Genomic DNA, 26,438 nt, shown 5'->3' with positions numbered 1-26,438 from the left:
ATATACACTAGTGACTCGCCTTGGCTTCCCACAGGTAGAAAAAGAAGGAGGGAGAGAGAGAGAGAGAGAGAGAGAGAGAGAGAGAGAGAACGTGGTAGTGTGGGCAGAAGCGCCAAGAGACAAAGCTGCTGGCCAATGGCAGCAGCGGTACGGCTACTGACCTGTAATTCCTGACGGGGCGCACCGGCGGCGCCGGCCGGAGGGCCCTCCTGGGCAGCGAGAAGAAGCGCGGCGTGACCGGCAGCGAGCACCTGCGGGGCGACTTGGGCTTGGTGCGGCGGCTGGGCGCGCGCGGCCGCGCCACCACGGCCGCGTAGCCCGGTTCCGCCTCCGCCTCCGCCTCCTGGTCGGCTTCCACCTCCGCCTCCGGCTCGTGCTCCGCCTCCGACGGCAGCGACTCCGCGCCGCGCGACGTGGCGTCCTCGTCGGCGAGCGACGTGCCGCGGGACGACCCGGCCGCCCGCCGCCGCAGCCTCCGCGGCGCCACCGGCGGCTGCCGCGGGCCCGGCTCGCCCTCTCCTTCCCCGGGAATGATGTAGTCCGGCTCCAGAGCCAGCGCCGCCTGCAGCACCCGCACTCCCTGTCCTCAGCAGCCCACTCAGGCAATTCACCACTGATCATGTTCAAAATGGTTCAAATGGCTCTGAGCACTATGGGACCTAATACATCAGGTCATCAGTCCCCTAGAACTTAGAACTACTTAAACCTAACTAACCTAAGGACATCACACACATCCGTGCCCGAGGCAAGATTCGAACCTGCGACCGTAGCGGTCGCTCGGCTCCAGACTGTAGCGCCTAGAGCCGCACCAGAATGAATCCTGCAGGCCTGTCCATAAATCCGTAAGAGTACGAGGGGGTGGAGGTCTCGTCTCATCAACACGTTGCAAGACATCCTAGATATTCTCAATAATGTTCGAGTCTGAGGAGTTTGGTGGCCAGTGGAAGTGTTTAAACTCAGAAGAGTGTTCCTGGAGCCACTCTGTAGCAATTCTGCATGTGTGGGGTGTCGCATTGTCCTGCCGCAATTGGCCAAGCCTGTCGGAATGCAGAGTGGACATGACATGAATGGATGCAGGTGATCAGACAGGATGCTTACGTACGTGGCACCTGTCAGAGTCGTATCTAGACGTATCGGGGATCCCATATCACTCTAATTGCACACGCCCCACACCATTAAAGAGCCTCCACCAGCGTGTACAGTCCCCAGCTGATATGCAGGGTCCATGGATTCATGAGGTTGTCTCCATATCTGTACACGTTCACACACTCGATACAATTTGAAACGAGACTCGTTCGACCAGCCAACATGTTTTAAGTCATCAACAGTGTAATGTCGGTGTTGACAGACCCAGGCGAGACGTGAAGCCTTGTGTCGTGAATCATTAAGGGTACACGAGTGGGTCTTCGGTTCCGAAAGCCCATGTCTATGATGTTTCCTTGAATGGTTTGCAAGCTGACACTTGTTGATGGCACTGCATTGAAATCTGTAGCGATTTGCGGAAGGGTCCTGTCATGTTGAACGGTTCTCTGCAGTCGTCGTTGGTCCCGTTGTTGCAGGATCTTTTTCCGGCAGCAGCGATGTCGGAGATTTGATGTTTTACCAGATTCCCGATATTCACGGTACACTCGTGAATTGGTCGTACGGGAAAATACCCACTCCATCGCTACCTCAGACATGCTGTTTCCCATCGCTCTAGCGCCGACTATAACACCATGTTCACACCATGTTCAAACTCACTTAAATCTTGATAACCTGCCATTATAACAGCAGTAACCGATCTAACGAATGCGCCAGACACTTGTTGTCTTATATAGGCGTTTCCGACCGCAGCGTCGTATTCTGCCTAACAGGTCGGCAACGCCTCTGTATTTGAATACGCATGCCTATACCAGTTTCTTCGGCGCTTCAGTGTACGCTCTCCATACACCACGAGCACGTCGGCCTTTTCTGCATTGGTAAATCCCATTGTTCACTCGCGACCTGCTGCTTGGACTGTCACACGCTAACCGGCTAGCAAGTCGCAGTGCACTGAAGGAAACACAAGCGCAATGTAAGGAAACATAACATCTACGCAGATTGAATGGCACAAATAAGTGTCTATGCGGAAACTTTTCAAAATACGATATCTCGTAAATGACTCGCACTAGGATCTTGTAAAAAACATCCATGAAATCTAGTTTATCCTACTTTCAGTTTATTAATGTCACCCGTGGTCTAAGGGTCTGGGGCAATGCCTGGAGAGGGATCATTTCCTTTTTTTAATGGTAAAGTTAAGGTGGCGGTGCCAAATAGGGGTGGATTTGATTTTTGTTCCTTTTATTTTTAGAGATTAAACTTAGTTACATGAGAAGATAGGTTCACGACCTATAAAAAGGCGAAATAATAGGAAAAAAATAAAAATAAAGAAAATGGCTGAGTGGGTAGGCTGACGGTTTACGAACGTAAAGGACGAGCGTTCGACTCTAACTGGAGTCAGTTGTAATTTTTTTATTTTTTTTTTTATTTAGACCTCTGCAGGTAATATTTTAAATCTTAATTCGCTACAAATTGTGGAGTTGTGGGCATTTCAAGGTTCCACATTCCTTCAAGAAATTCCATTTTATAATAGTCTAATCCTAAACAAACAAACAAATGATCTTAAAGAAAAAAGTTAGCGTCTTTTATTAGTAATCAAAACGTTGTCGGTCCCAGGTTCTAACCCCGCCACCGCTTATATTTTGAATAATAATCAGCATTGGTGGCCGAAGACTTCCGGTATAAGAGGTCACCCTCATTCTGCCAACGGCCTTGTCAGAGAGGGCGACGGAGCGGACAGAGGTTCAGGGCACTCTCTTGCGCTTTGGGTGGGAAATTGCCCAAAAAGCGGAAGAATCAGCAATGATCAACGGCATGAGGATGCAGAAGGAAATGGAAAACATTGCATTAACGGCACATAACGTGTATCCAAAGGACATGTGGCCTGTAATTGAAAAAGTGTCATGATGATCTCTCCATTGGCTAAAGATTCCGGAATCGTATCCCATTCGGATCTCCGGGAGGGGACTGCCAAGGAAGAGGTGATCATGAGAAAAACATTAAATAACCAGCGTAAGGATAACGTCCTAGAAGTTGGGATGTGGAATGTCAATAGCTTGAACGTGGTAGAGAAGCAAGAAAATCTGAAAAGAGAAATGCAAAGTCTCAATCTAGAAAATGAAATGGAAAGAAGACAAGGACTTCTGGTCAGACGAGAATAGGGTACTGTCAACAGCAGCAGAAAATGGTATAACGGGAGCAAGATTCGTTATGAATAGGAAGATAGGGCAGAGAGTGTGTTATTGTGAACACTTCCGTGGTAGGATTGTTCTCATCAGAATCGAGGGCAAACGTATTTTTAATTATGCTCATAAGGATTGATGACCTGCAGCTGTCTAGAATGAAATTATAATTATATTAATACCTTCAGCTGTTGACGGGCGTTGATATATATCAACGTGGGCAGGTGAAAATGTGTGCCCCGACCGGGACTCGCACTCGGGATCTCCTGCTTACATGGCAGACGATCTATCCATCTGAGCCACCGAGGGCACTGAGGATAGTGCGACTGCAGGGACTATCTCGCTCACGCCTCCCGCGAGTCTCTCATTCTCACCTTGTATGTCCACACACTACATTCGTAGTGTCCCACCCCAACACACTCATTACTCGTGGAAGATATTCTTCCAGTCCCGTAAGAGTTCGGGGAATTGTGTGCATCAGCACAGAAGAAGGTCATGGCCGGTATTGCCAGACTATATACTTATATGGATAATGTGTCTCTTCTTTCGGACAGGAGAAGGCGCAATGTGTTATCAGGTATGCAGAATGCAGATCTGTGACAACGGTACTGCGGGATTATGACGTCATTATGAGAGGGCACCGCCGACAAAAACAAGCATACGAAGTGGTTCAAAGATATTGAAGAGACAGGCAGCGTCACAGACCTTCTTCGAAGAGGATGTCCCCCTCTGTCTCAAGCACCTGTTGACAGAAAGCAAGTTGCATTTCAACGCAGCCCCCAGAAGTCAATTCGTCATGTGGGAAGCACTGAATGAGACAGTTCCTGAGAGGTGGATGGGTCATGATGGTCCCATCGCATGGTCCGCACCCTCCACCGATGTCATACCATTTCTGTGGGGTTTAGTCAAGGATCGCGGGGACACAGCACCCGCCAAGAAACTACTACCGTTCTTGCAGGAATGAATGAAACATCAGAACTGTTGATGCTGCAGTGCTGATCGTACACTGGCAGAATTCGAGTATCGCTTTGACGTCCTACTATCGTCGAGTAGAGCACACATTCAAATTCTGACAGAACAGAAAAAATAGTTTTGAGAGATGCTGAACATTTCTACAACAAACCACGGTACGCTACTTCCAATACTTCTAATAGTTAGATTTTTTTAATGATACTGGGACCGTATGGACACCACGTACGACACAAAAGGTGGTTCCAAAACAGAAGAGCTTTACCTCGTGCTTGCTGGACTGGACGCTTTCCAACCAGTCTTCTTTGGTGTAGTGGCCGTTCACGACGGGCAGCCTAGCGTCCACAGAGTGCCTCCTGTAGTCGTCGTGGAGGGCGTCGCCGTTGACGTAGCGACCCTCGACCTTCTCCTCGGCATCCTCCGCGTACCGGATCTCCTCTTCTACCTTAAAGTCGCTGACATCCTCGGTAGTATAGCGGCGTATAGTCGGCGCTTCATTGAGCCGGTAGCGGTCGTGCGCCTTCGCAAAGCTCCCGTTGGCGTACCGGTCGCCTTCCGTTGCGGAGACGTCCCTGTGTAACCTGTCAGCGGACTCGGCTGCGAAGTTCTCATTGGCGTACCTGGGCTGCGCGACGAAGTCCTCGCTGCCGTACCGGGCGGGAGAGGCGTCTCCGGCGTCGAAGTCCTGGTTAGCGTAGCGCGCGCCGCCTGGCGGGATGTCGGAGAGGTCCCTCCTGCTGCGCCGCTTCCTCTTGGGCGGCTGCGGCGGCTCCGGCTGCGGCAGCGGCTGCTCCTCGTCCTCCACCTCCATGGCCCACTGGCGCTCGTCCGCCGACTGCTGCGTCTCCACCGACTCCTGCGGACCCGTCAGCGTCAGCGTCGGCGGCGCCCGGGCCGTCGGCTCCTCGGCCCTCTTCGCTTCGTCGTCCTCGGCTGCCGGGACGGCGTCGATATCGGCGTCGTCTTCGTGTCGCTGCTGCGGCTTCTGCAGATCTTTCTCCTCCTCCTCCTCCTCCTCCTGCTGCTGCGATTCCTGCTGCTAGAACAACACACGAAGCAATTAAATGTCTCGCATATGTAGCAATGAAGCACAAGATAGTAGAATACGTACTTTGAGGGCAAAGTCTTGCGACACTGCACTGAAAGCTTTCTACACCCACATCTATATTTATATACACACATAAGCAAAAGTTTTGAACCACCCCTTCATTTCAAATTCGTGGCATCAAAAATTAAAATTGGCTCACTACTCATCTGAAATATATCCAAAAAACCAAATCAAAGAAATAAACATCTGCGTAATGCCAAAATCGTCTGTTTCCTAAAAGGTGGGAGGAGGGGGGGGGGAGGGAGGTCGAGGGGAGGGGAGAGGTGAGGTATGTTCACAGCAGTCCTGATGTCACTGTGTGGTGGAAAGTCCCCTGACTCGGATTTGGGCTTCAATCTGTAGTGGCATACCATCGCCGAGATCACCAAACCAACTCCGGTCCAAATTGTCTCGCTCTTCAACGGCGATGCTTTGTAAGTTGTGCAGAGTACATGCACGTTGCTGACGCGCGAAAACAGTTAATTTCAATCGGTCCCACACATTCGATTGGGTTCATGTCCGTGGTACAGGCAGGCCACTTCGTTCTGGTGATCTAATCATGCTGGGGGAACGTGTTCACGAGAAAAGCACAATGAGCACGCGAACAATCATCCATCGTGATGAATTTGTCTCCAAAATGTTGGCGATACATTCCCACTATTAACTTATATGGATGAAAGAACAGACACCATATCCATATAAGTATATAGTTCCGGCAACACCGGCCATGACCTTCTTCTTCTGTGCGGATGCACACATATTCCCCGAACTCTTGCGGGACTTGGTAAGAATGTCTTCCACGAGCAATGAGTGCGTTGGGGGTGATACACTACGAATGTAGTGTGTAGACATACAAAGTGAGAATGTGGGTCTCGCGGGAGGCGTGCGCGAGATAGTCCCTGCAGTCACGCTATCCTCTGTGCCCTCGGTGGCTCAGATGGATAGAGCGTCTGCCACGTAAGCAGGAGATCCCGGGTTCGAGTCCCGGTCAAGGCACACATTTTCACTTGTTGCCGTTGATATATATCAACGCCCATTAGCAGTCGAAGGTATTAATATAATTCTAATTCCCACTATTGGCAGCAGATCCTTGTCTTTGCACCGTAGAGCAGTGAAACTGCCCTGAATAACCCTGACAGGTGTACTGTGGCCACAGGTAGTCTACATTTATATACACACATCAACAAAAGTTTTGTATCACCCATTTCCACATTTACATACACACATCAACAAAAGTTTTGTATTACCCTTTTCGAACTGCATGGCACAGGAAATAAAAAATTGGTTTTGTAGCAAGCGTTTATCTTCATTTTCAATATAGCTAAATTACAAAATAAAAAAAAAACCACATTTGTGGAATGCCAAAATCGTCTGTTTCCTACAAGGGGGTAGGAGGGCATTCACAGCAGCAGTCCTTAGAAATGTCTGTATGTAGTGGAAAGTCCCCTTGCTCGGATGTGGGCTTCCATTTGTTGTGGCATACCATCGACGAAATCACCAAGCCAACTCTGGTCCAAACTGTCTCGCTATTCAATGGCGATTCTGTCTAAGTCGTGCAGAGTACGTGATCTTTGATGTCGTCCAAAAGCAGCTCGTTTCAATCGATCCCACACATTTTATTGGGTTCATGTCCGCGGAACAAGCAGGCAACTCTGTTCTGGTGATATAGTTTGCTGAAGGAACGTGTTCACGAGAACAGTACAATGACCACGCGAACTATAATCCATCACGATGAATTTGTCACCAAAATGTTGGCGATGTATTCCAACTATTTGCTGCAGATTCTCTTTCCTGTACCGTAGAGCAGTGAGACCGCTCCCGACAACTACGACAACAAAGAAAAGTGTATAGTGACCCTAGGTACAGCCACCGCAGAACATCGCTCCACCACCACCTTGTCGCACATATGGCACACACTGAGTTCGAGGCACTGGGTATTACCGCGTTGTCACCAAAGTCGTTGTCTGCGATTATAGCAGGGTGCAATAAAACCCAAGGTTCGTCTGTAACAACGCCCAAATCCAATCCTGGGGTATTCGTTCCGCAAGATTATAGCCCATCGAGCAACCTCCATCGCTGACATACATGGAGACAACTATTGAAATGTATGAAATAAAATCGTCAGAACTTCAGAACGGTTTGCGTTAGGACGTTCAAACTGAACGGTTGACCACGGGACATGATGAGAATAGTTGATGTGAATATGGTTTGGTTTAGCGACGAAGCTCACTTTCATTTGGATGGGTTCGTCAATAAGCAAAACTGGCGCATTTGGGAGACTGAGAATCCGCATTTCGCGATCGGAAAGTCTCTTCACCCTCAACGGGTGACTGTGTGGTGTGCAATGTCCAGTCACGGAATAATCGACGCGATATTCCTTCATGGCACGGTGACTAACGAAAGGTACGTGAAGGTTTTGGAAGATGATTTCATCCCCATTATCAAAAGTAATCCTGATGTCGACAAGATGTGGTTCATGCAAGACAGAGCTCAGCACCATTGAAGCAGGAGAGTGTTTGATGTACTGGAGGAGCACTTTGGGGACCGCGTTGTGGCTCTGTGGTACCCAGAGGCCATGCCATGGGCCTCGATTGGCCGTTATATTCTCCCGATCTGAACACGTACGACTCCTTTTTGTGGGGTTATATTAAATACAAGGTGTACAGCAATAACCCCAAAACCAATGCTGAGCTGAAAACGGCGATTCAGGAGGTCATCGACAGCATCGATGCTCCGACACTTCAGCTGGTCATGCAGAATTTCGCTCTTCGTCTGCACCACAAAATCGCCAATGATGGCAGGTATATCGAACATGTCATGACCTAAATCAGAGTATTTGTAGTGCCGTTTACATGTTGAATAAAGTGTGTGCACCCTGTAGCTTGTAGCTAATTTACATTTCATTTCATATAGTTCAATAATTGTCACTCTGTACGTTTGCACGTAATGTGATGATGCGGTTCCGATTATTGGTCGCGAATATCTTTCGTAACACTATGGGTGTTAACTCTTTTGTTCCACAGACGCCTCTAATGCGTTCCTATGTGCTGTGTCAAAACGCACGGGCTACGTTCGCCCTTACTAGTGCTGAGCATCCTACACGATAACTTAGTAATAACCCCTGGTGGTTACTGTAAGTATACGTGTACGATGTATTAAGAAAAAAAATATGTTGTAGATGAGCCGCGAACGACGACGAAAAAACAGGTGGTGAGCGCGCGCGACTTCAGCGATGCAACTCGCCTTCGGCTGGGCCCAGAGATGCTGCTTGAGCGATGCGCAGTAGCCGGCCGCTGTCGTAGAGAACCGACAGCAGCAACAAATAATTAATTAATTGTCAAACGTTGGCGTGGCGCTGCGTGTTTGTTCGTTTTAAATGCTTCTTATGGTATGACAAAGAGTTAGTTCCCATGTAGACCTCTCAGCGACTAAGTGGATATATCGGTGTGCGTCTAGGTCCGATAGTAGAGCGACCCACTGCGTGGTGTAGTGTGCACCGCAGCTGGCGGTTAAGGTTTGCGAGAGGGAAAGGAGTTTTGATTGGTAGAAACAGTATTTTAATTTGTTGCAGTTCACGGAGGCAACGTGGCTATTTTGCTAGGCCCCTGTTCATATACGTGGCTGTGTTTCCTCCCAACGCTGAGCAACGGAATATACAGAGAATCTGTGGGACTTGCTGAATAGTCGCTGGTGATACACTGGTTTTGGCGAATTTAGGTGCACGAGCTATCAATTGATTGTCGTCTTGTGGACAGTTTCGGTCGTAAAGTTAGCTGTGGTAAATCCAGCGTGAGCCTGGTTAGAGAGAGAAGTAGATTTGTAGGTGCTGAGTTTTTGGGAATCGGTGGAACCGATATCCTGTCCGTGTTGTACGATTAGTGGTCGCGGCTCGCCCAGAGGTAATTGGGTCGTTAGCTGTTTTGTTGAAGTAGTTTGGTAGTGGTTGGTGTGTGTGTGTGTGTGTGTGTGTGTGTGTGTGTGTGTGTGTGTGTGTGTGTGTGTCGAGAAGGGAAAGCCCCGAACACATGTTCGTAGTTGCTGTTTAAATACCACTATCTTACAGCGGACCGTGAATTGGCTCGAATAAATACGAACTGTTTCACTATATTGTGATAGAGTGCAACAGTAGTTGAGTGGATAAGGGACGATAAAATAAAGGAACCATTTTACAAGCAGCACGCAGCTAAACAAAAACTTGATTAGGCAAAGTGACGAGTGGCCGAATTGAAGTAGGGAACTTAGCGGGTCGCGTATTGTCAACGCCTGAAGAGGTTCAGAATTGTTTTAAATTGTCACTTACGGTTAGATTTAAAGTGGTGGTGGCACTTAGGGTTTTTGTTTAATTTTTTTGTTACTGAATTTCTGTGTTGTTGGGTGTAGTCTTTGATGGCACTCGTTAACTTACGTGAATGTAGTTATATAGAAATACCTAAACAAAATAAATTCAAGTTTTCTTGGGTTAAGATAAACCTTACGTGTATTTAATTAGTATCTGGAGTGTGTATATACACTCCTGGAAATGGAAAAAAGAACACATTGACACCGGTGTGTCAGACCCGCCATACTTGCTCCGGACACTGCGAGAGGGCTGTACAAGCAATGATCACACGCACGGCACAGCGGACACACCAGGAACCGCGGTGTTGGCCGTCGAATGGCGCTAGCTGCGCAGCATTTGTGCACCGCCGCCGTCAGAGTCAGCCAGTTTGCCGTGGCATACGGAGCTCCATCGCAGTCTTTAACACTGGTAGCATGCCGCGACAGCGTGGACGTGAACCGTATGTGCAGTTGACGGACTTTGAGCGAGGGCGTATAGTGGGCATGCGGGAGGCCGGGTGGACGTACCGCCGAATTGCTCAACACGTGGGGCGTGAGGTCTCCACAGTACATCGATGTTGTCGCCAGTGGTCGGCGGAAGGTGCACGTGCCCGTCGACCTGGGACCGGACCGCAGCGACGCACGGATGCACGCCAAGACCGTAGGATCCTACGCAGTGCCGTAGGGGACCGCACCGCCACTTCCCAGCAAATTAGGGACACTGTTGCTCCTGGGGTATCGGTGAGGACCATTCGCAACCGTATCCATGAAGCTGGGCTACGGCCCCTCACACCGTTAGGCCGTCTTCCGCTCACGCCCCGACATCGTGCAGCCCGCCTCCAGTGGTGTCGCGACAGGCGTGAATGGAGGGACGAATGGAGACGTGTCGTCTTCAGCGATGAGAGTCGCTTCTGCCTTGGTGCCAATGATGGTCGTATGCGTGTTTGGCGCCGTGCAGGTGAGCGCCACAATCAGGACTGCATACGACCGAGGCACACGGGGCCAACACCCGGTATCATGGTGTGGGGAGCGATCTCCTACACTGGCCGTACACCACTGGTGATCGTCGAGGGGACACTGAATAGTGCACGGTACATCCAAACCGTCATCGAACCCATCGTTCTACCATTCCTAGACCGGCAAGGGAACTTGCTGTTCAAACAGGACAATGCACGTCCGCATGTATCCCGTGCCACCCAACGTGCTCTAGAAGGTGTAAGTCAACTACCCTGGCCAGCAAGATCTCCGGATCTGTCCCCCATTGAGCATGTTTGGGACTGGATGAAGCGTCGTCTCACGCGGTCTGCACGTCCAGCACGAACTCTGGTCCAACTGAGGCGCCAGGTGGAAATGGCATGGCAAGCCGTTCCACAGGACTACATCCAGCATCTCTGCGATCGTCTCCATGGGAGAATAGGAGCCTGCATTGCTGCGAAAGGTGGATATACACTGTACTAGTGCCGACATTGTGCATGCTCTGTTGCCTGTGTCTATGTGCCTGTGGTTCTGTCAGTGTGATCATGTGATGTATCTGACCCCAGGAATGTGTCAATAAAGTTTCCCCTTCCTGGGACAATGAATTCACGGTGTTCTTATTTCAATTTCCAGGAGTGTATATTTTACGAGAAAAGAAAAGGGTGAATTCCAGAGATCTTAATACCGCGTTGCAGGACACAATTATACGCCGGTATTTGTAAGTTTGTCTAACCAAAAGTTCATTGATTGAGTGGAACCACGATAAACGTAAAGAGGGTAGATATTCTAAAAAGTTAAAACGATTTCATTGATGGAAAGAGTGTCTAAGTAAATGCAAGTAGAATTGAAGTTGTCGTAATTTATTACGGGAAGGTCAACGATTACACCAAGGACAAAGATTAATAAATCAGTGAAGTATGTGACGTCGTGTTATTTACATAGCAACGCTGGGCTAAGTGGAAAGAGATTTAGTGGTAGCATAAACTATTTCAATTCTTATCGATATTGGTGGAAGCGTCTTAATACAAACTGCTCTTAACGCGACGGTACATGGAATAGAAATTTTGTTACGAGTCTATTCCAGAGATTATGTACTGCGTTGTGAGGATTTCGTTGTGTGAGAGAACAATTGCAATCTAGATGGGGCATTTATCTCGGCATAATATAAACAGGTACTTTATTTAAAGAAATTTGATGCTTGGATTCGACCAGTAACTTAGATAACGAGAGTTGTTATCTAAATTGGCCTATCTCGTAATTACTGCTTGATACTGGTGATCATTGTCATTAGAAAGTTTGGATGTATCTATTCGTAACGTAATCGTGTCATTGTTCGATCTCGACGTTGTTTAAAGTAACGGTGCTTTCATTATTCGATATTCGAGCCGGGTGCATAGTCAGTGGTTGAGGTTGCCGAAGTAGTAATTATACTAAGGGTAATCTGTCTTCAATTTGTTCCTTGAGAGTGCGATTACGGTACGAGCTCGACTTCGAGTAGTCGCCAGGCGCTCCACTACGACTGGAATCTTCTAAAATAAGATAGCGATCCGCAGTCATAACATCGACTGAGAAATTAAGAACTGTATCTAATTAAAGCTCTGTAGTGGTCGATTGGTTCGCCCAAGTATTTTGCGCGGCAAGAAGCCATACATTAACGGTATAGCGGCGTTGGTACAGTACGATCCATTGTCGTTAAGTTCGATCTTGGGTACCGCCAGTCGGCGTTACACCTACTGGTACTTTACTTTCAACTAAAATGCTGCAATCCATTCGAGTGCAGCTTTCAACCTGTTGGTAACGCCCGTGGTAATTGTGTGTATGTTTACAAACAAGTTCAAGGTGACTTTCCGCTCGGTAGAGTAATAGTCACAATAGCAATGCAGCTGCATGACATACTGGAGTGATGCAACACTTTTGTTGATGAGTGTATATATTCTGGAAGCCAACGAACAGGATGTCCCTGAACCTTTCCGGATTTTGTACAGTTGGGGAAATAAATAATTGTTGAAGCTGACAAAAAATGTTGTTGTCAGTATCGTATTGTTTTGTTTCGGTATTGCATTGTTTCAGTTGTGAAACGATGGCTGATGTGAGTGGATATTGTTATACTGTTGAGTGATTAGTGGTGCTGTATGTTCGTGCACGAGACTCCGCAGACATGACAAACAATAACAAAGGTAACTGATGCTTTTACGTATCACTTTGTCAAGGCCCCACCGTGTAAAACAACATTGCTTGCTCGAGAGAAACGTACTTTTGTCGTCTGTTGATGATTGTCACGTTAGGTCCGTCTAAGTGCACCTGAAGAAAATCAGTTTTATCATGAAAACTGGTTTCGCCTTTATGTTTTGAAAGAAATCATCAGTGGCAAGGTTTGTAGATGTTATTCTACACGAGTGATCACTTTGCTGGTTTTAAAGCGAATGTTCCCAGTCTTTCGAACCATCACTAGCACAACACTGAAAATATGAACACAAGTTTTCTTCATGAAGAAAAACATCATTAAGCTGTGACATAATGGAATGAATGTTACGTGGGATGATAAAGCATGGCACTACGCGTGGATGAAAATATGAACACAAGTTTTCTTCATGAAGAAAAACATCATTAAGCTGTGACATAATGGAATGAATGTTACGTGGGATGATAAAGCATGGCACTACGCGTGGATTGGTTCAAATGGCTCTGAGCACTATGGGACTTAACATCTATGGTCATCAGTCCCCTAGAACTTAGAACTACTTAAACCTAACTAACCTAAGGACAGCACACAACACCCAGTCATCGCGAGGGAGAGAGAATCCCTGATCCCGCCGGGAATCGAACCCGGGAACCCGGGCGCGGGAAGCGAGAACGTGTGGATGGCAACAAGTATGAAGTCTACAGAACTGTGCGTATCAACCTGTGTAAATCCTATGGTGAAATTAGCAAGCGTTATCACTGCCTCATCGTAAGCAGTGTTTAGATTTCTCGTTTCATGACATAATATTACGATCTAAAGGGTACAAGAGCACATTATACGAGGGCGTGCTGAAAAGTAGAGCCTCCTAATTTTTTATGTGAAAACTCTTATAGATTTTTAAAAACAAACGATATCAGCATTCTACATCTTTATTCTTCATTTATACATATTTGCAGCCCTTAGCCACTAGAGCCGGCCGGTGTGGACGAGCGGTTCTAGGCGCTTCAGTCTGGAACCGCGCGACTGCTGCGGTCGCAGGTTCGAATCCTGCATCGGGCATGGATGTGTTAGATGTCCTTAGGTTAGTTAGTTTTAAGTAGTGCTAAGTTCTAGGGGACTGGTGACCTCAGATGTTAAGTCCCATAGTGCTCAGAGCCATTTTTTTAGCGGCTAGAGGTCTCACATGACAACGCTATACAACACACGAGTGCTATGGCATCTGCAAGAATCTAACGCCTTGGGTTCACTGTCATCGATCATCCTCCATGCAGTCCCGACTTGGTCCCATCCGATTTTCGTCTGTTTCCAAAACTTAAAGAACACCTTCGAAAACTTCGATGTCAGAGAGACATTACATTTTAGTGATTTGCTTATACTTCTTTGTGTTTGTAGTTCTCCAGTACAATTGTTTAGAATATACAATGTAGTCAGGAAGAGTCTGAAAAGCCTGTAAGGGTGTTCCAGGATAGGTTGTGCTGAGATATTAATGTTAAGAAAAAAAATTCGATACGTTGCCCCGTTTTCGAGTCAATTAGCATTGAAATTAACCAATTAGGCCGTTGCGTGCACAGATTCAAGCTGCCCACCAGGTACAATTAGTGTCAGCTGTTCTTATTGCATAAATGATAGCGCACGAGGCTGGTCAGCCGTTGACTCAGGTTCGATCAGGTTTCAGGAAACGAAACGAAGAACACATTTGGCAACATCGTCTCTGGCGGACCCCTTGAATTTGCGCGCACAACGGCCTGATTGGCTAATTTCAATGCTAATTGACTCGAATGTGGTGTGACGTATCTAATTTTTTCTTAACATTTGTTTCTCAGCACAGCCTACCCTGCAACACCCTTACACGCTTTTCTGACTGTTTCTGACCACCTTGTACAGTCTCTGGAGGGGTTAAATTGTGATGTGGAAATGAGTGATAACGTCTTCAACTTTTGTAATCCTGTCTTCCTCAGTTGCGTGTAATATTACGATATATTGATAGTTTTTGCTTATGGACCGTCTGACAGCAATTGAATAAAATATAATTTTAGTGCCATACGCGTTTCGCCTTTATTTTCTGCAAGGCATCACAGTGGCCTGGAATATGTACGTATGTTTGCTATTTAATTTACAGTTTGGCACTGTACCTATAGGTTATAGATAGTTCTGGTAGTTGGTATTTCCTATTAAATTGTAATGTTTTAAACTGTACTTACAGGTTCCGTGGACAATTTCCTACATATTACGCTCCTATTGCATTTTTGGAGTTGTTCTTCTTCTTATGAATGCCAATTTGAGGGTTTTTCCCACATTCCACAGCACTATGAACTGAACGCTTGTTTCAATGCAATGTTTGGGTTTCTGTTGCCGACTGTCAAACGTTTTTGCCAAAGATCGAATGTTATTGCCAAACTTTCGATTGTAATTATTGAAGTATCTGTGATCTGTTCGTGTATGCTTTTGTGTGTGCGTTTTTGTATGTGTGTGTGTGTGTGTGTGTGTGTGTGTGTGTGTGTGTGTGTGTGTGTGTCCAGAAGGTGAAGGGGGAAGAGTTTTTTTGTTTCATGTTATCATTTCCTTTATTAAGTGTAGTAGGGAGCCTGTGCTGATGTGTGTTTGCTCATTTATCACATGTTTGTTTTCAGTTATGGCTTTTAGGATGTGGAAGTTTTCTTGCGTTTGTATAAGATGTTTGTCATGGTTGCTTATTCTAATTATTTTCATTTCTTGTTCAATGTTTGTAGGATGATGGTTATGGTGTTTTAAATGTTCTGCAAATCTGGAATGGTTTGTTTCGTACTTCCAACATTCCGTAATATGAGTAATAACGTGTCTTTAACTGTGGTGAAAGCTCCTTCTCCGTTCAGAAATATATGGAATGGTGCCAAAACTTGTCTGCACATTGGCTGAGAGAAATCTTCGTCAGCTCCTACACTCAGGGAGTAAAGTCGACGAAGGAAAGCTATTCACGCATGTAGAGCGATCACTGTACAAGAGAGAAGCGAGAAATGAGACCAGGCCAGCAATCAGGTAAGTTTCTATCACTTTCCTGAACTATACTTCAAGTACTGATCCGTCACTTAAAATTCTTCATTGTGATATGGAATAGTGTTCATGCAGAAGGGGAACGCTTCTTAGAAATATATCGCTCTGAGCACAGTATGGAAGTATTGCAACAGATACATGTTGCTCCTGGGTAGTAGTGGGCTGGTAATATACTGCAGAGAAACAGGTCACTGTCGCTCTTGCCACAGAGGCAGTCGTTAACTCTCGGTACTTATAATATGTGAGCGAATAAATTGTGACTTATGGAGGCCTTCTGAAAGAGATGGAAAAGGAATGCCTGATGAGATTTCTAAGTTATCATCTGTTCGCCTGGAAAACAAACTTATATAAGCACCTAGACTCTGCGATGTATATCTACTGTTCATCTATGTCACACGTGGAAATGTGAGCATATTCAGTGGGTACTGGGAGGGCATTATGGGAGAATGTGCAATATTGTGGATAACCCTAGAGGCCGACCAGAGTAGAGATGAGGAGAGAAATCATAAAATATTTAAATGATAACATCTAATTCCTTATGTTTAAAGTACAAGTGTAATATCATTAAAGAAAGTCATTTGTAGTGTATAATTGTATAATAAAGCGTTTATAATGGTAGTAGATCATTATAAAGAGCAAAACAGCAACTATTCACAGTTATTATTATTTTTATTAAAAATAGTGTAGTTAGGGGTTTCGGACCGATTACTTTTCAGAAGGTTATTAAAAGTTATGTCATATGTTTGCTGTGGTGTAAGTTTCTTGTGGCAAGTAGACAATATTATTAGCACTGTCAAAATTAAAACATGAAATTATGCTTTCTCTGACTGCGTATCGGTATTTGCTGTAGGGCGCCATCACCCCAAGAAAGAAGCAACACATCTGGTAACAAACGACGTTATGTAGTCAGTACTGCGTAAATGTCCTAATATAAAGATAAATGTGATCAGCCGTCTAAAAATAAGCCGAAAGAGAAACTGGAATGACGCTACTTTTCAGAAACAGAAAAATTAACACTTGCTGGATAGTGTACAATCGCACCAAAAAGTATTGGCACAGTTACATTTTAGTGGTTGTAGGTTAAACGAAACATATATTTCAGAACAGAACCCATACATGTGACACCTTACATTACATAGTTTACAAATATGTCAAAATCACCTGTCCTTAAAGTAACATACAGTGTCATGAAAAAAAACATCGCTCTTCTGCACCCAAAAAAGTATTGGCACACGCATATGAATCGGACAGTGTGTTCGTTTTCTTCATTGATGTTCACCATCTAATAGCTAGTGTGCATCCCTTTAGCATCTATAACAGCACGTAAACGCCTAGGAATGCTTTGTATTAAATTCCGGGTGATATCAGGGGTAATTTTCGACCATTCCTCCAGGAGCACTTTCTCCAAGTCGTTTTTACCGGACGGACGCCTTTTTCTGACTTGTGTGTCAAGATGAGCCCACAGGTTCTCAATGGGGTTCAAATCAGGGCTCTGAGGTGGTGTTAGAACCCTTCTGGGGGCATTGTACAGTAACCACTCCCGGGTTTTCATGGCGGTATGTTTTGGGTCGTTGTCTTGCTGGAACTGAAACACCCCAGTAAGGCCCAATTTCTGTGCACTAGCGTGTAAATTACCTCGCAACACGTCAATGTATCTCATATGATCCATTGTGCCGTGAATTACAGCTAGATTTCCAACGCCGGAAGCCGCCATACAGCCCCAGACCATGATACCGCCCCCACCGTGTTTGACTGTGGGATGCATGTGTTTGATGTCGAGGTGCGTATTCGGCTTGCGCCAAATTTTCTTTCTTGCATCAAATCCGAACACATTGAACTTCGATTCGTCGCTAAATATCACAGTGTTCCAAAACTCCATCGGCTTGCTGATGTAGTCCTTGGCAAACTGCAGGCGTTTCTGCCGGTTAATTTCCGAAATGTATGGCTTCTTCCTGGGAGAACGTCCATGCATGTCAGCCTCATTCAACACATTTCGTATAGTCTGAACACTAACCGTCTTGTCGGACGTTGTCTGAACAATCTCAGCAATAGTTGCTGCACTTGTAGCAGGTTCCTTCCGAGCAAGTGCGATGATATGGCGACGCTCTCGGGTTGTAAGCACTTTTGGACGTCCAGGACGACACTTATTCACTGTTGTTCCAGTCTCTTTATATTTCTGAATGATGGCTCTTACCGTGGTGTAGCTCACAGACACCTCTGCTCCGATTTGTCGATAGCTTCTCCCTTGTGAATGGAGCAATACCACTCTCTCACGCAACGCCACTGAATGTTCCTTCTTCTTCGGCCCCATGCTGACCACTATCGCGCACTACAGCAACATACTGGCGACCGGGCCGTCAACAACACGCAGTGTCTAATGTGTCAGCAGATGGCGTTCCGGTACCTGAAAACCCAGCAATATACCGAGATGCCATGCTCTGTGCCAATACTTTTTGTGTGCAGAGGAGATACGTGTTTGCCCATAACACTGCATTTCTTTGTTAATGGTAGGCACTATGGGCAGAATTGTAATGTCTGGTATGTGAGGTAGCACGTACATGTACTGTGTACCGGAAAGTGCGGCGTTTGTAACCAGCAACGATAAATACGCACGTGTGCCAATACTTTTTGGTGCGATTGTAGTTGTACAGAGATTCGTGTAAAGAACAGTGCAGTACTAACTTTTTATATTATAAACAACTACTCTGCAAAAATGTATGAACAAAACAAAATTATACACTGGGGATAAACTGAACTAACTTATGCTCTTATTAACACACTGAATTGTATTTTGGATTATGGAGACTCCAATCCATTTTTTGCCAACCTGAATTATATTTTCCGTGGTTTGCTTCAGTTATTTCGGGTAAATTTTTAGAATCTCACTCTCATCCTCCAGGTGCCTAGCTATACGTGTAAACAAACACTATAATTCTTGACATGGGAGACTCGGTACAAGAAAAAACACCCTGGACGCTGCACCGTATTCACTTGCCATAAGCAGTCGATTGAGACAAAGTGTCTCTGTTGTGAAAGAGACTTAATACTGTTGAGCCACTGAACAACTGGACGTTTGCGACGGTGTGTGTGTACTACACCCACTGTTATTAGAATAAATACATGGTAGAGATCACGGGGTGTTTGGGCAGTAGCAAGCTGCGACGCTTACTTTCCAACCGTCCCTGTTACCACTCCGTATGCACCCGTCCCCTCCCCAATATAGACTACAGTTTTCGGTGTATTCCACTGGTTCTGAGACTATATGGTTTAATTTGTTTTCAGTGAAAAATAATGGTTTGCTGTGCAATTGTGAGTTGTAATGGCCACTGCAGACAACTAAATAATTTTGGAATTAAGTTTGATACGTTTCATAAGAACACTGAAGGAAAAAGGATAAACAGTTGTAGATGTGCTGATTGAGCTAAATATTTTCTTTCTCTGGTTCGTATTGTGAAAGCAATCTGAAAAGTGAACTGTTGAATTTTCTTCCGAAAGGCAAGATGTTATTCCAGCTCTATATCTCCCATCTTCCAGACTTCATCTACGGGTGGTAATGAGCCTAATAATGAGAGAAAATTCGGGCAGAAAAACGAAGTTGCTGCAACGAAATTAGAAGAGATTTTACAAATAAATGTATTAGTAACTAATGAAGAAACTACTAGTAGAGAAAACATGTACACTACGAAAACAGCCAAGCCCGTAAATGCGAGGGCGCCTTGTGCCAACAATTAGAGAAATTATGGGAAGAGAAATAAAAGACCCTAGGCAAAAAATACCAATTTACTGGATAGTAACTCGCGGTGTAATGTTGAATTCAAGTAACACTTTCAAAAAGTGATTGCGGGTTCTTTTTCTGGATGTCAACAAGTGTCTGACGCGCTTCGGAAGCTTTATATTGGTATTTTGGTAGCCATAGAAAAATAGCGCAGATAAATTTTAGAAAACAATCTTTTAGATATTTTATAAACTACGTATTATGCAGAGAAAAAGTTTCATTTAAAAGCATTTTTAACTAATGAATAAGTTAATAATAACAATAATAATAGACATAACACGAAAAATCCCGAATGTGTTGGTAGCTGTGTTCCAGTTAAGCACGTGCGCACGATGCGCTTGTAAGCTTATACGCGGTGCGATAAGGCATGTGTTCTCCGCGATGACGTCACCGCTGACATCACATCTGCGCGTGATAACTACCATCTACAAAGGGCATTAGGAAAGTTTTGCAATACAGCTTCATTTGTTTAAATTTTTCGAATTAGTTTCAGCCACATTGAATACAGCTCTCTATCCTCCGAAACCAGTCCCTAAACCAGTTCTCCCAAGTTTCTCTAGGGAGTAAGGTATACTCTCTGTCCCAAGCCCTCAGGAGGTCCTCATCACTTGAAAACTGCACTCATTCCAGCTTCATTTTCACATGCAGGAACAGTGCAAAGCCGCAAGGAGCAAGGTCTGGACTGTAAGGAGGGTTCTCAAGATGTGTCAATGCTGTGCCCCACAGATACTCGATAAGCGCAGTGAGCTGGAGTGTTGTCGTGATGGAGGAACTTAGTGTCCATTCTTAACATCGGTCGCAGGTTATTCAGAGATTGGATGACTTTGGACAGGCACTGCTCAGAGTAGCACTTAGCTGTGACTGTCTTCTGTGTGCCCAAAACAACACGCGCCACAATTTCACAGAATTTGACAAAAAAAAAAAAAAAAAAAAAAAAAACCAGTTACCGTTTTCTTCTTTAGTGATCGGGAATTTCTGACAGCTATGGGTGTGTCGTCTTTGTTTTGAGTCTTTGTCGAAACGTCACAGTAGTACAGCCAAGTTTCGTCATCTGTCACGTTGTTCACATACTAAGATTGTCCCTCATAAAACTTCTTTAACATCTTCCGGCACGGCAAAGATCGTGCCATCTGCTCTTCCGTCACTGTATACGGCACCTGGAGACAACGAAGTTTCTTTACTTGCAAATGATCTTGCAGGATCGAAGGAATTTCTGGTGCATTTAGCCCTAAGGTATCCTCTATCTGTTTACAGCTCACTCATCGATGTTTTCCTCCGTAACTGATGATTGTGGTCTTCCCGTCCTCTCAGCGTCCTCCGGAGCGATGTTTCATCTTCGGAATTGTCTGTACCACCTGAATATAGTTGTACGATGTGGACACACATCACGAGCCCAAGAGTCATTTCTTCAAAGCACTGGTGTGTGTTTAAACCACGCGCGGAGTTGTACCGCAAAACTGCCCGAGTCTCACTTCTGACCGCGATGCCATAGCAGGCACTTCAGACTAACCCCACAAAGTTGACACAGCGGCTACAATGCACGTATGATGTAGTCTCAGAACACAGCCTCAATCAGCCTCCCGCGACCTACTGTTGCGTTGTGTTGCAGAAAGCGGTAGGTGGATCAAAACAAAATGTCAAGACACTCTGTGACCAAAATGGTACTGAAACAGAGGATGACAGACTAAAGGCCGAAATACTAAATGTCTTTTTCCAAAGCTATTTCACAGAGGAAGACTGCACTGTAGTTCCTTCTCTAGATTGTCGCACAGATGACAAAATGGTAAATATCGAAATAGACGACAGAGGGGTAGAGAAACAATTAAAATCGCTCAAAAGAGGATCTGATGGGATACCAGTTCGATTTTACGCAGAGTACGCGAAGGAACTTGCCCCCCTTCTTGCAGCGATGTATCGTAGGTCTCTAGAAGAACGTAGCGTTCCAAAGGATTGGAAAAGGGCACAGGTCATCCCCGTTTTCAAGAAGGGACGTCGAACAGATGTGCAGAACTATAGACCTATATCTCTAACGTCGATCAGTCGTAGAATTCTGGAACACGTATTATGTTCGAGTATAATGACTTTTGTGGATACTAGAAATCTACTCTGTAGGAATCAGCATGGGTTTCAAAATAGACGATCGTGTGAAACCCAGCTCGCGCTATTCGTTCACGAGACTCATATAGCCATGGACTCGGGTTCCCAGGTTGATGCCGTGTTTCTTGTCTTCCGCAAGGCGTTCGATACAGTTCCCCACAGTGGTATAATGAACAAAGTAAGAGCATATGGACTCTCAGACCAATTGTGTGATTGGATTGAAGAGTTCCTAGATAACAGAACGCAGCATGTCTTTCTCAATGGAGAGAAGTCTTCCGAGGTAAGAGTGATTTCAGGTGTGCCGCAAGGGAGTGTCGTAGGACCGTTGCTATTCACAATATACATAAATGACCTTGTGGATGACATCGGAAATTCACTGAGGCTTTTTGCAGATGATGCTGTGATATATCGAGAGGTTGTAACAATGGAAAATAGTACTGAAATGCAGAAGGATCTGCAGCGAATTGACGCATGGTGCAGGGAATGGCAATTGAATCTCAATGTAGACAAGTGTAATGTGTTGCGAATACACAGAAAGAAAGATCCTTTATCATTTAGCTACATTGTAGCAGAGCAACTGGAAGCAGTTAATTCCTTAAATTATCTGGGAGTACGCATTAGAAGTGATTTGAAATGGAATGATCATATAAAGTTGATCGTCGGTAAAGCAGATGCCACACTGAGATTCATCGGAAGAATCCTAAGGAAATGCAATCCGAAAACAAATGAAGTAGGTTACAGTACACTTGTTCGCCCACTGCTTGAATATTGCTTACCAGTGTAGGATCCGTACCAGGTGGGGTTGATAGAGAAGATAGAGAAGATCCAACGGAGAGCAGCGCGCTTCGTTACGGGATCATTTAGTAATCGCGAAAGCGTTATGGAGATGATAGATAAACTCCAGTGGAAGACTCTGCAGGAGAGACGCTCAGTAGCTCGGTACGGGCTTTTGTCGAAGTTTCGAGAACATACCTTCACCGAGGAGTCAAGCAGTATATTGCTCCCTCCTACGTATATCTCGCGAAGAGACCATGAGGATAAAATCAGAGAGATTAGAGCCCACACAGAGGCATACCGACAATCTTTCTTTCCACGAACAATACGAGACTGGAATAGAAGGGAGAACCGATAGAGGTACTCAAAGTACCCTCCACAACACACCGTCAGGTGGCTTGCGGAGTATGGATGTAGATGTTGATGTAGACATAAATGATACTTTTATATTACACAGTAGCAGCGGTGAGTGCAGTACCTGTAAGTGGTCCCGTTCTGGCCGGTCAGCTTCCGGCGGCGGCGGCGGCGCCTGCTGCAGCAGCGGTGCGCGGCGGTTGCGCTTGGGCCTGGCAGGCGGGAAGGTGCCGAAGTCCGGCTGCGCCGCCTCCGCCGGTGGGCTGGGGGAGTGGCGGCGGCGCGCCGGCCGCAGCGAGCGCGTCCTCGCCGGCCGCTCTGGCTCGCGCTCGGGCGTTCCGCGGTACTGCGCCGCCAGCGGGGACTCCCGGCCGCCGCCGCCGCCGTCCTCGTCGGCGTCCATCCGCCGCAGCGCGTTCACCGGCGAGCGGAACGCGTCGCGGATCTCCGACGTCAGGTACCTGCCGACGGCCACGTCCTCCTGGCTGATGCCCTTCTCCCGCAGGAAGAACTCGTCGGAGTCGATCTCCTCGAGCACGCCGGCGCGCCGCCGGTCCGACGAGCTGCCAGACGAACGCTGCTCGCGGTCCGAGTCCCCCACGCTGGCCGGCTCCTCCGCCCTGCAGACACACGCGCGGCGGCGCAGGCGCGTCACCAGGACATCCGACCGGGCCCTGCCTCGCTGGCGCCTCCTTCCTTCCCCTCGCCGGGGCCCCTCGACAGAAATAGTCCCGCGAAAGGACTCTGGCGAACGTTACTGTCTCCGCACAGCGGCTGACGTACTGTGCTTCAACCGAGAGTCTGACTACGACAGTAAAGAGGAAGTCCTGACAACTGTATCGAGAGGCCGTGGGCTTTAAAGCTGTGTTTGAAAACCGTACTCAGTGGAGACAAACACTTACGGCATACAGTCATCGCATCTACTCCTTCTGTCAAACACTTGACGTCAAGGAGCAGTATTGTGCCAAGGAGCTACACTACTGGCCATTAAAATTACTACACCACGAAGATGACGTGCTACAGACGCGAAATTTAACCGACAGGAAGAAGATGCTGTGATATGCAAATGATTAGGTTTTCAGAGCATTCACACAAGGTTGGCGCTGGTGGCGACACCTACAACGTGCTGATATGAGGAAAGTTTCCAGCCGATTTCTTGTACACAAACAGCAGATGACCGGCGTTACCTGGTGAAACGTTGTTGTGATGCCTCGTGTAAGGAGGAGAAATGCGTACCATCACGTTTCCGACTTTGATAAAGGTCGGATTGTAGCCTATCGCGATTGCGGTTTATCGTATCGCGACATTGCTGCTCGCGTTGGTCGAGATCCAATGACTGTTTAGCAGAATATCGAATCGGTGGCTTCAGGAGGGTAATACGGAACGCCGTGCTGGATCCCAACGGCCTCGTATCACTAGCAGTCGAAATGATAGGCATATTATCCTCATGGCTGTAACGGATCGTGCAGCCACGTCTCGATCCCTGAGTCAACAGACGGGGACGTTTGCAAGACGACAACCATGTGCACGAACAGTTCGACAACGTTTGCAGCAGCACGGACTATCAGCTCGGAGACCATGGCTGCGGCTACCCTTGATGCTGCATCACAGACAGGTGCGCCTGCGATGGTGTACTCAACGACGAACCTGGGTGCACGAATGGCAAAACGTCATTTTTTCGGATGAATCCAGGTTCTGTTTACAGCATCCTGATGGTCGCATCCGTGTTTGGCAACATCGCGGTGAACGCACATTGGAAGCTTGTATTCGTCATCGCCATACTGGCGTATCACCCGGCGTGATGGTATGGGGTGCCATTGGTTACACGTCTCGGTCACCTCTTGTTCGCATTGACGGCACTTTGAACTGCGGACGTTACATTTCAGATGTGTTACGACCCGTGGCTCTACCCTTCATTCGATCCCTGTGAAACCCTACATTTCAGCAGGATAATGCACGACCGCATGTTGCAGGTCCTGTACGGGCTCTTCTGGATATAGAAAATGTTCGACTGCTGCCCTGGCCAGCACATTCTCCAGATCTCTCACCAATTGAAAACGTCTGGTCAATGGAGGCCGGGCAACTGGCTCGTCACAATACGCCAGTCACTAGTCTTGATGAACTGTAGTATCGTGTTGAAGCTGCATGGGCAGCTGTACCTGTACACGCCATCCAAGCTCTGTTTGACTCAATGCCCAGGCGTATCAAGGCCGTTATTACGGCCAGAGGTGGTTATTCTGGGTACCGATTTCTCAGGATCTATGCTCCCAAATTGCGTGAAAATGTTATCACATGTCTAGTATAATATATTTGTACAATGAATACCCGTTTGTCATCTGCATTTCTTCTTGGTTTACCAATTTTAATGGCCAGTAGTGTAGTTTTAAAAGAGTTTTCAGAGTTATTAAGTCAAATACTGGTCTTTCTCCATATTTAAATCTCCACTATGCAGAGTGATTATAAACCATTGGTAGATTTCATTAGGTTATGTTTTCATCAACACTGAGCACAAATATAAGCTCACAACATCAAGAGAGAGGAAACTTCTTTTTATTTACCCTGAAGTTAAATGTGTTGATGTAAGGTACTGTAATACGACAGACGTCCACAAAGTCGTCACATTTTCAGTAGCCCTCCCCAGTACCTCTGGAGTGATTACTAAATGGTTCCAGAATAAGATTTTCACTCTGCAGCGGAGTATGTGCTGATATGAAACTTCCTGGCAGATTAAATCCTTTCTTTCAGGAGTGCTAGTTCTGCAAGGTTCGCAGGAGAGTTTCTGTAAAGTTTGGAAGGTAGGAGACGAGGTACTGGCAGAAGTAAAGCTGTGAGGACGGAGTGTGAGTCGTGCTTGGGTAGCTCAGTTGGTCAGCCGGCACGGTAGCTCAGCGTGTTCGGTCAGAGGGTTTAGCTACCCTCTGTAATAAAAAAAATCTGAGTAAACGGATCAACGAACTACCTCAACGAGTATCGTCGGACGTCCACCACGAACAAATTCAACGAGCAATATACAGCAAAATGAGATATAAAAAATAAGATAAAAAGTTGGTAGAGCACTTGCCCGCGAAAGGCAAAGGTCCCGAGTTCGAGTCTCGGTCCAGCACACAGTTTTTTATCTGCCAGGAAGTTTCATACTAAATGATTGTTGTTTACAATGGCCGGAGGGGACACAGCAATCAGGTTAGCGTGCTCGTCATTGTATAGAACGTGTTGTCAGTGAAAGATGTGTAACTAATTTATGGAGCTGTCGGATCTTAATTTAGGTTCTACTGGCGGAATTCAACTGACGAACCCTATCATACTGGAACACGAACACTTCTTATTCCACCTAAACCATGTTCCAACAAGTCCAAGTAAATATGTCTTTGGATGAAGAGAAATCGGACAACTGCGAGTAGAACGCCCGCTCTGAGGGTTCCGTACAAACTTAATTGTACATGTAGATAGCTCATCTGTAGCTTTTGATGACTGAGTTTCCGAGTGTCTAAAGATGTGACATAAATGACTGTATCTTTTGACTGCATTTACTTAGCAGCTCAAATTTTTTACGCCACCAACAGACAGAAGACTTTTGTATTTAACATAAATTGCAATTGATACTTTTACGCATTACTCAGA

The 26,438-nt window shown here is 46.2% G+C and overlaps 1 protein-coding gene and 1 non-coding gene across 6 annotated transcripts in view; one reads left to right on the top strand and one right to left on the bottom strand.

The window, feature by feature from the left end:
- LOC126484870 (titin) overlaps positions 1-26,438 on the bottom strand; it is a 471,820-nt gene that overhangs the window by 62,601 nt on the left and 382,781 nt on the right. For 4 of the 5 annotated variants that reach the window (XM_050108484.1, XM_050108492.1, XM_050108469.1 and 1 more), the window contains 3 exons: positions 22,945-23,440; positions 4,495-5,268; positions 162-562 (listed from right to left, as the gene is read on the bottom strand). In XM_050108484.1, coding sequence (XP_049964441.1) covers positions 162-562; positions 4,495-5,268; positions 22,945-23,440 — 1,671 coding nt within the window. The remainder of the gene's footprint in view (positions 1-161; positions 563-4,494; positions 5,269-22,944; positions 23,441-26,438) is intronic. The other variant, XM_050108476.1, reaches the window with a different exon arrangement.
- Trnat-cgu (transfer RNA threonine (anticodon CGU)) lies at positions 6,238-6,312 on the top strand. Its single transcript has one exon. It is a non-coding gene; the product is annotated as a tRNA-Thr (tRNA).

Source organism: Schistocerca serialis, chromosome 1 (assembly GCF_023864345.2).
Source record: "Schistocerca serialis cubense isolate TAMUIC-IGC-003099 chromosome 1, iqSchSeri2.2, whole genome shotgun sequence".
Classification (NCBI taxonomy): Eukaryota; Metazoa; Arthropoda; class Insecta; order Orthoptera; family Acrididae; genus Schistocerca; species Schistocerca serialis.
Note: the sequence above shows the minus strand (reverse complement) of the source record. Positions and strands in the feature narration are given on the sequence as shown.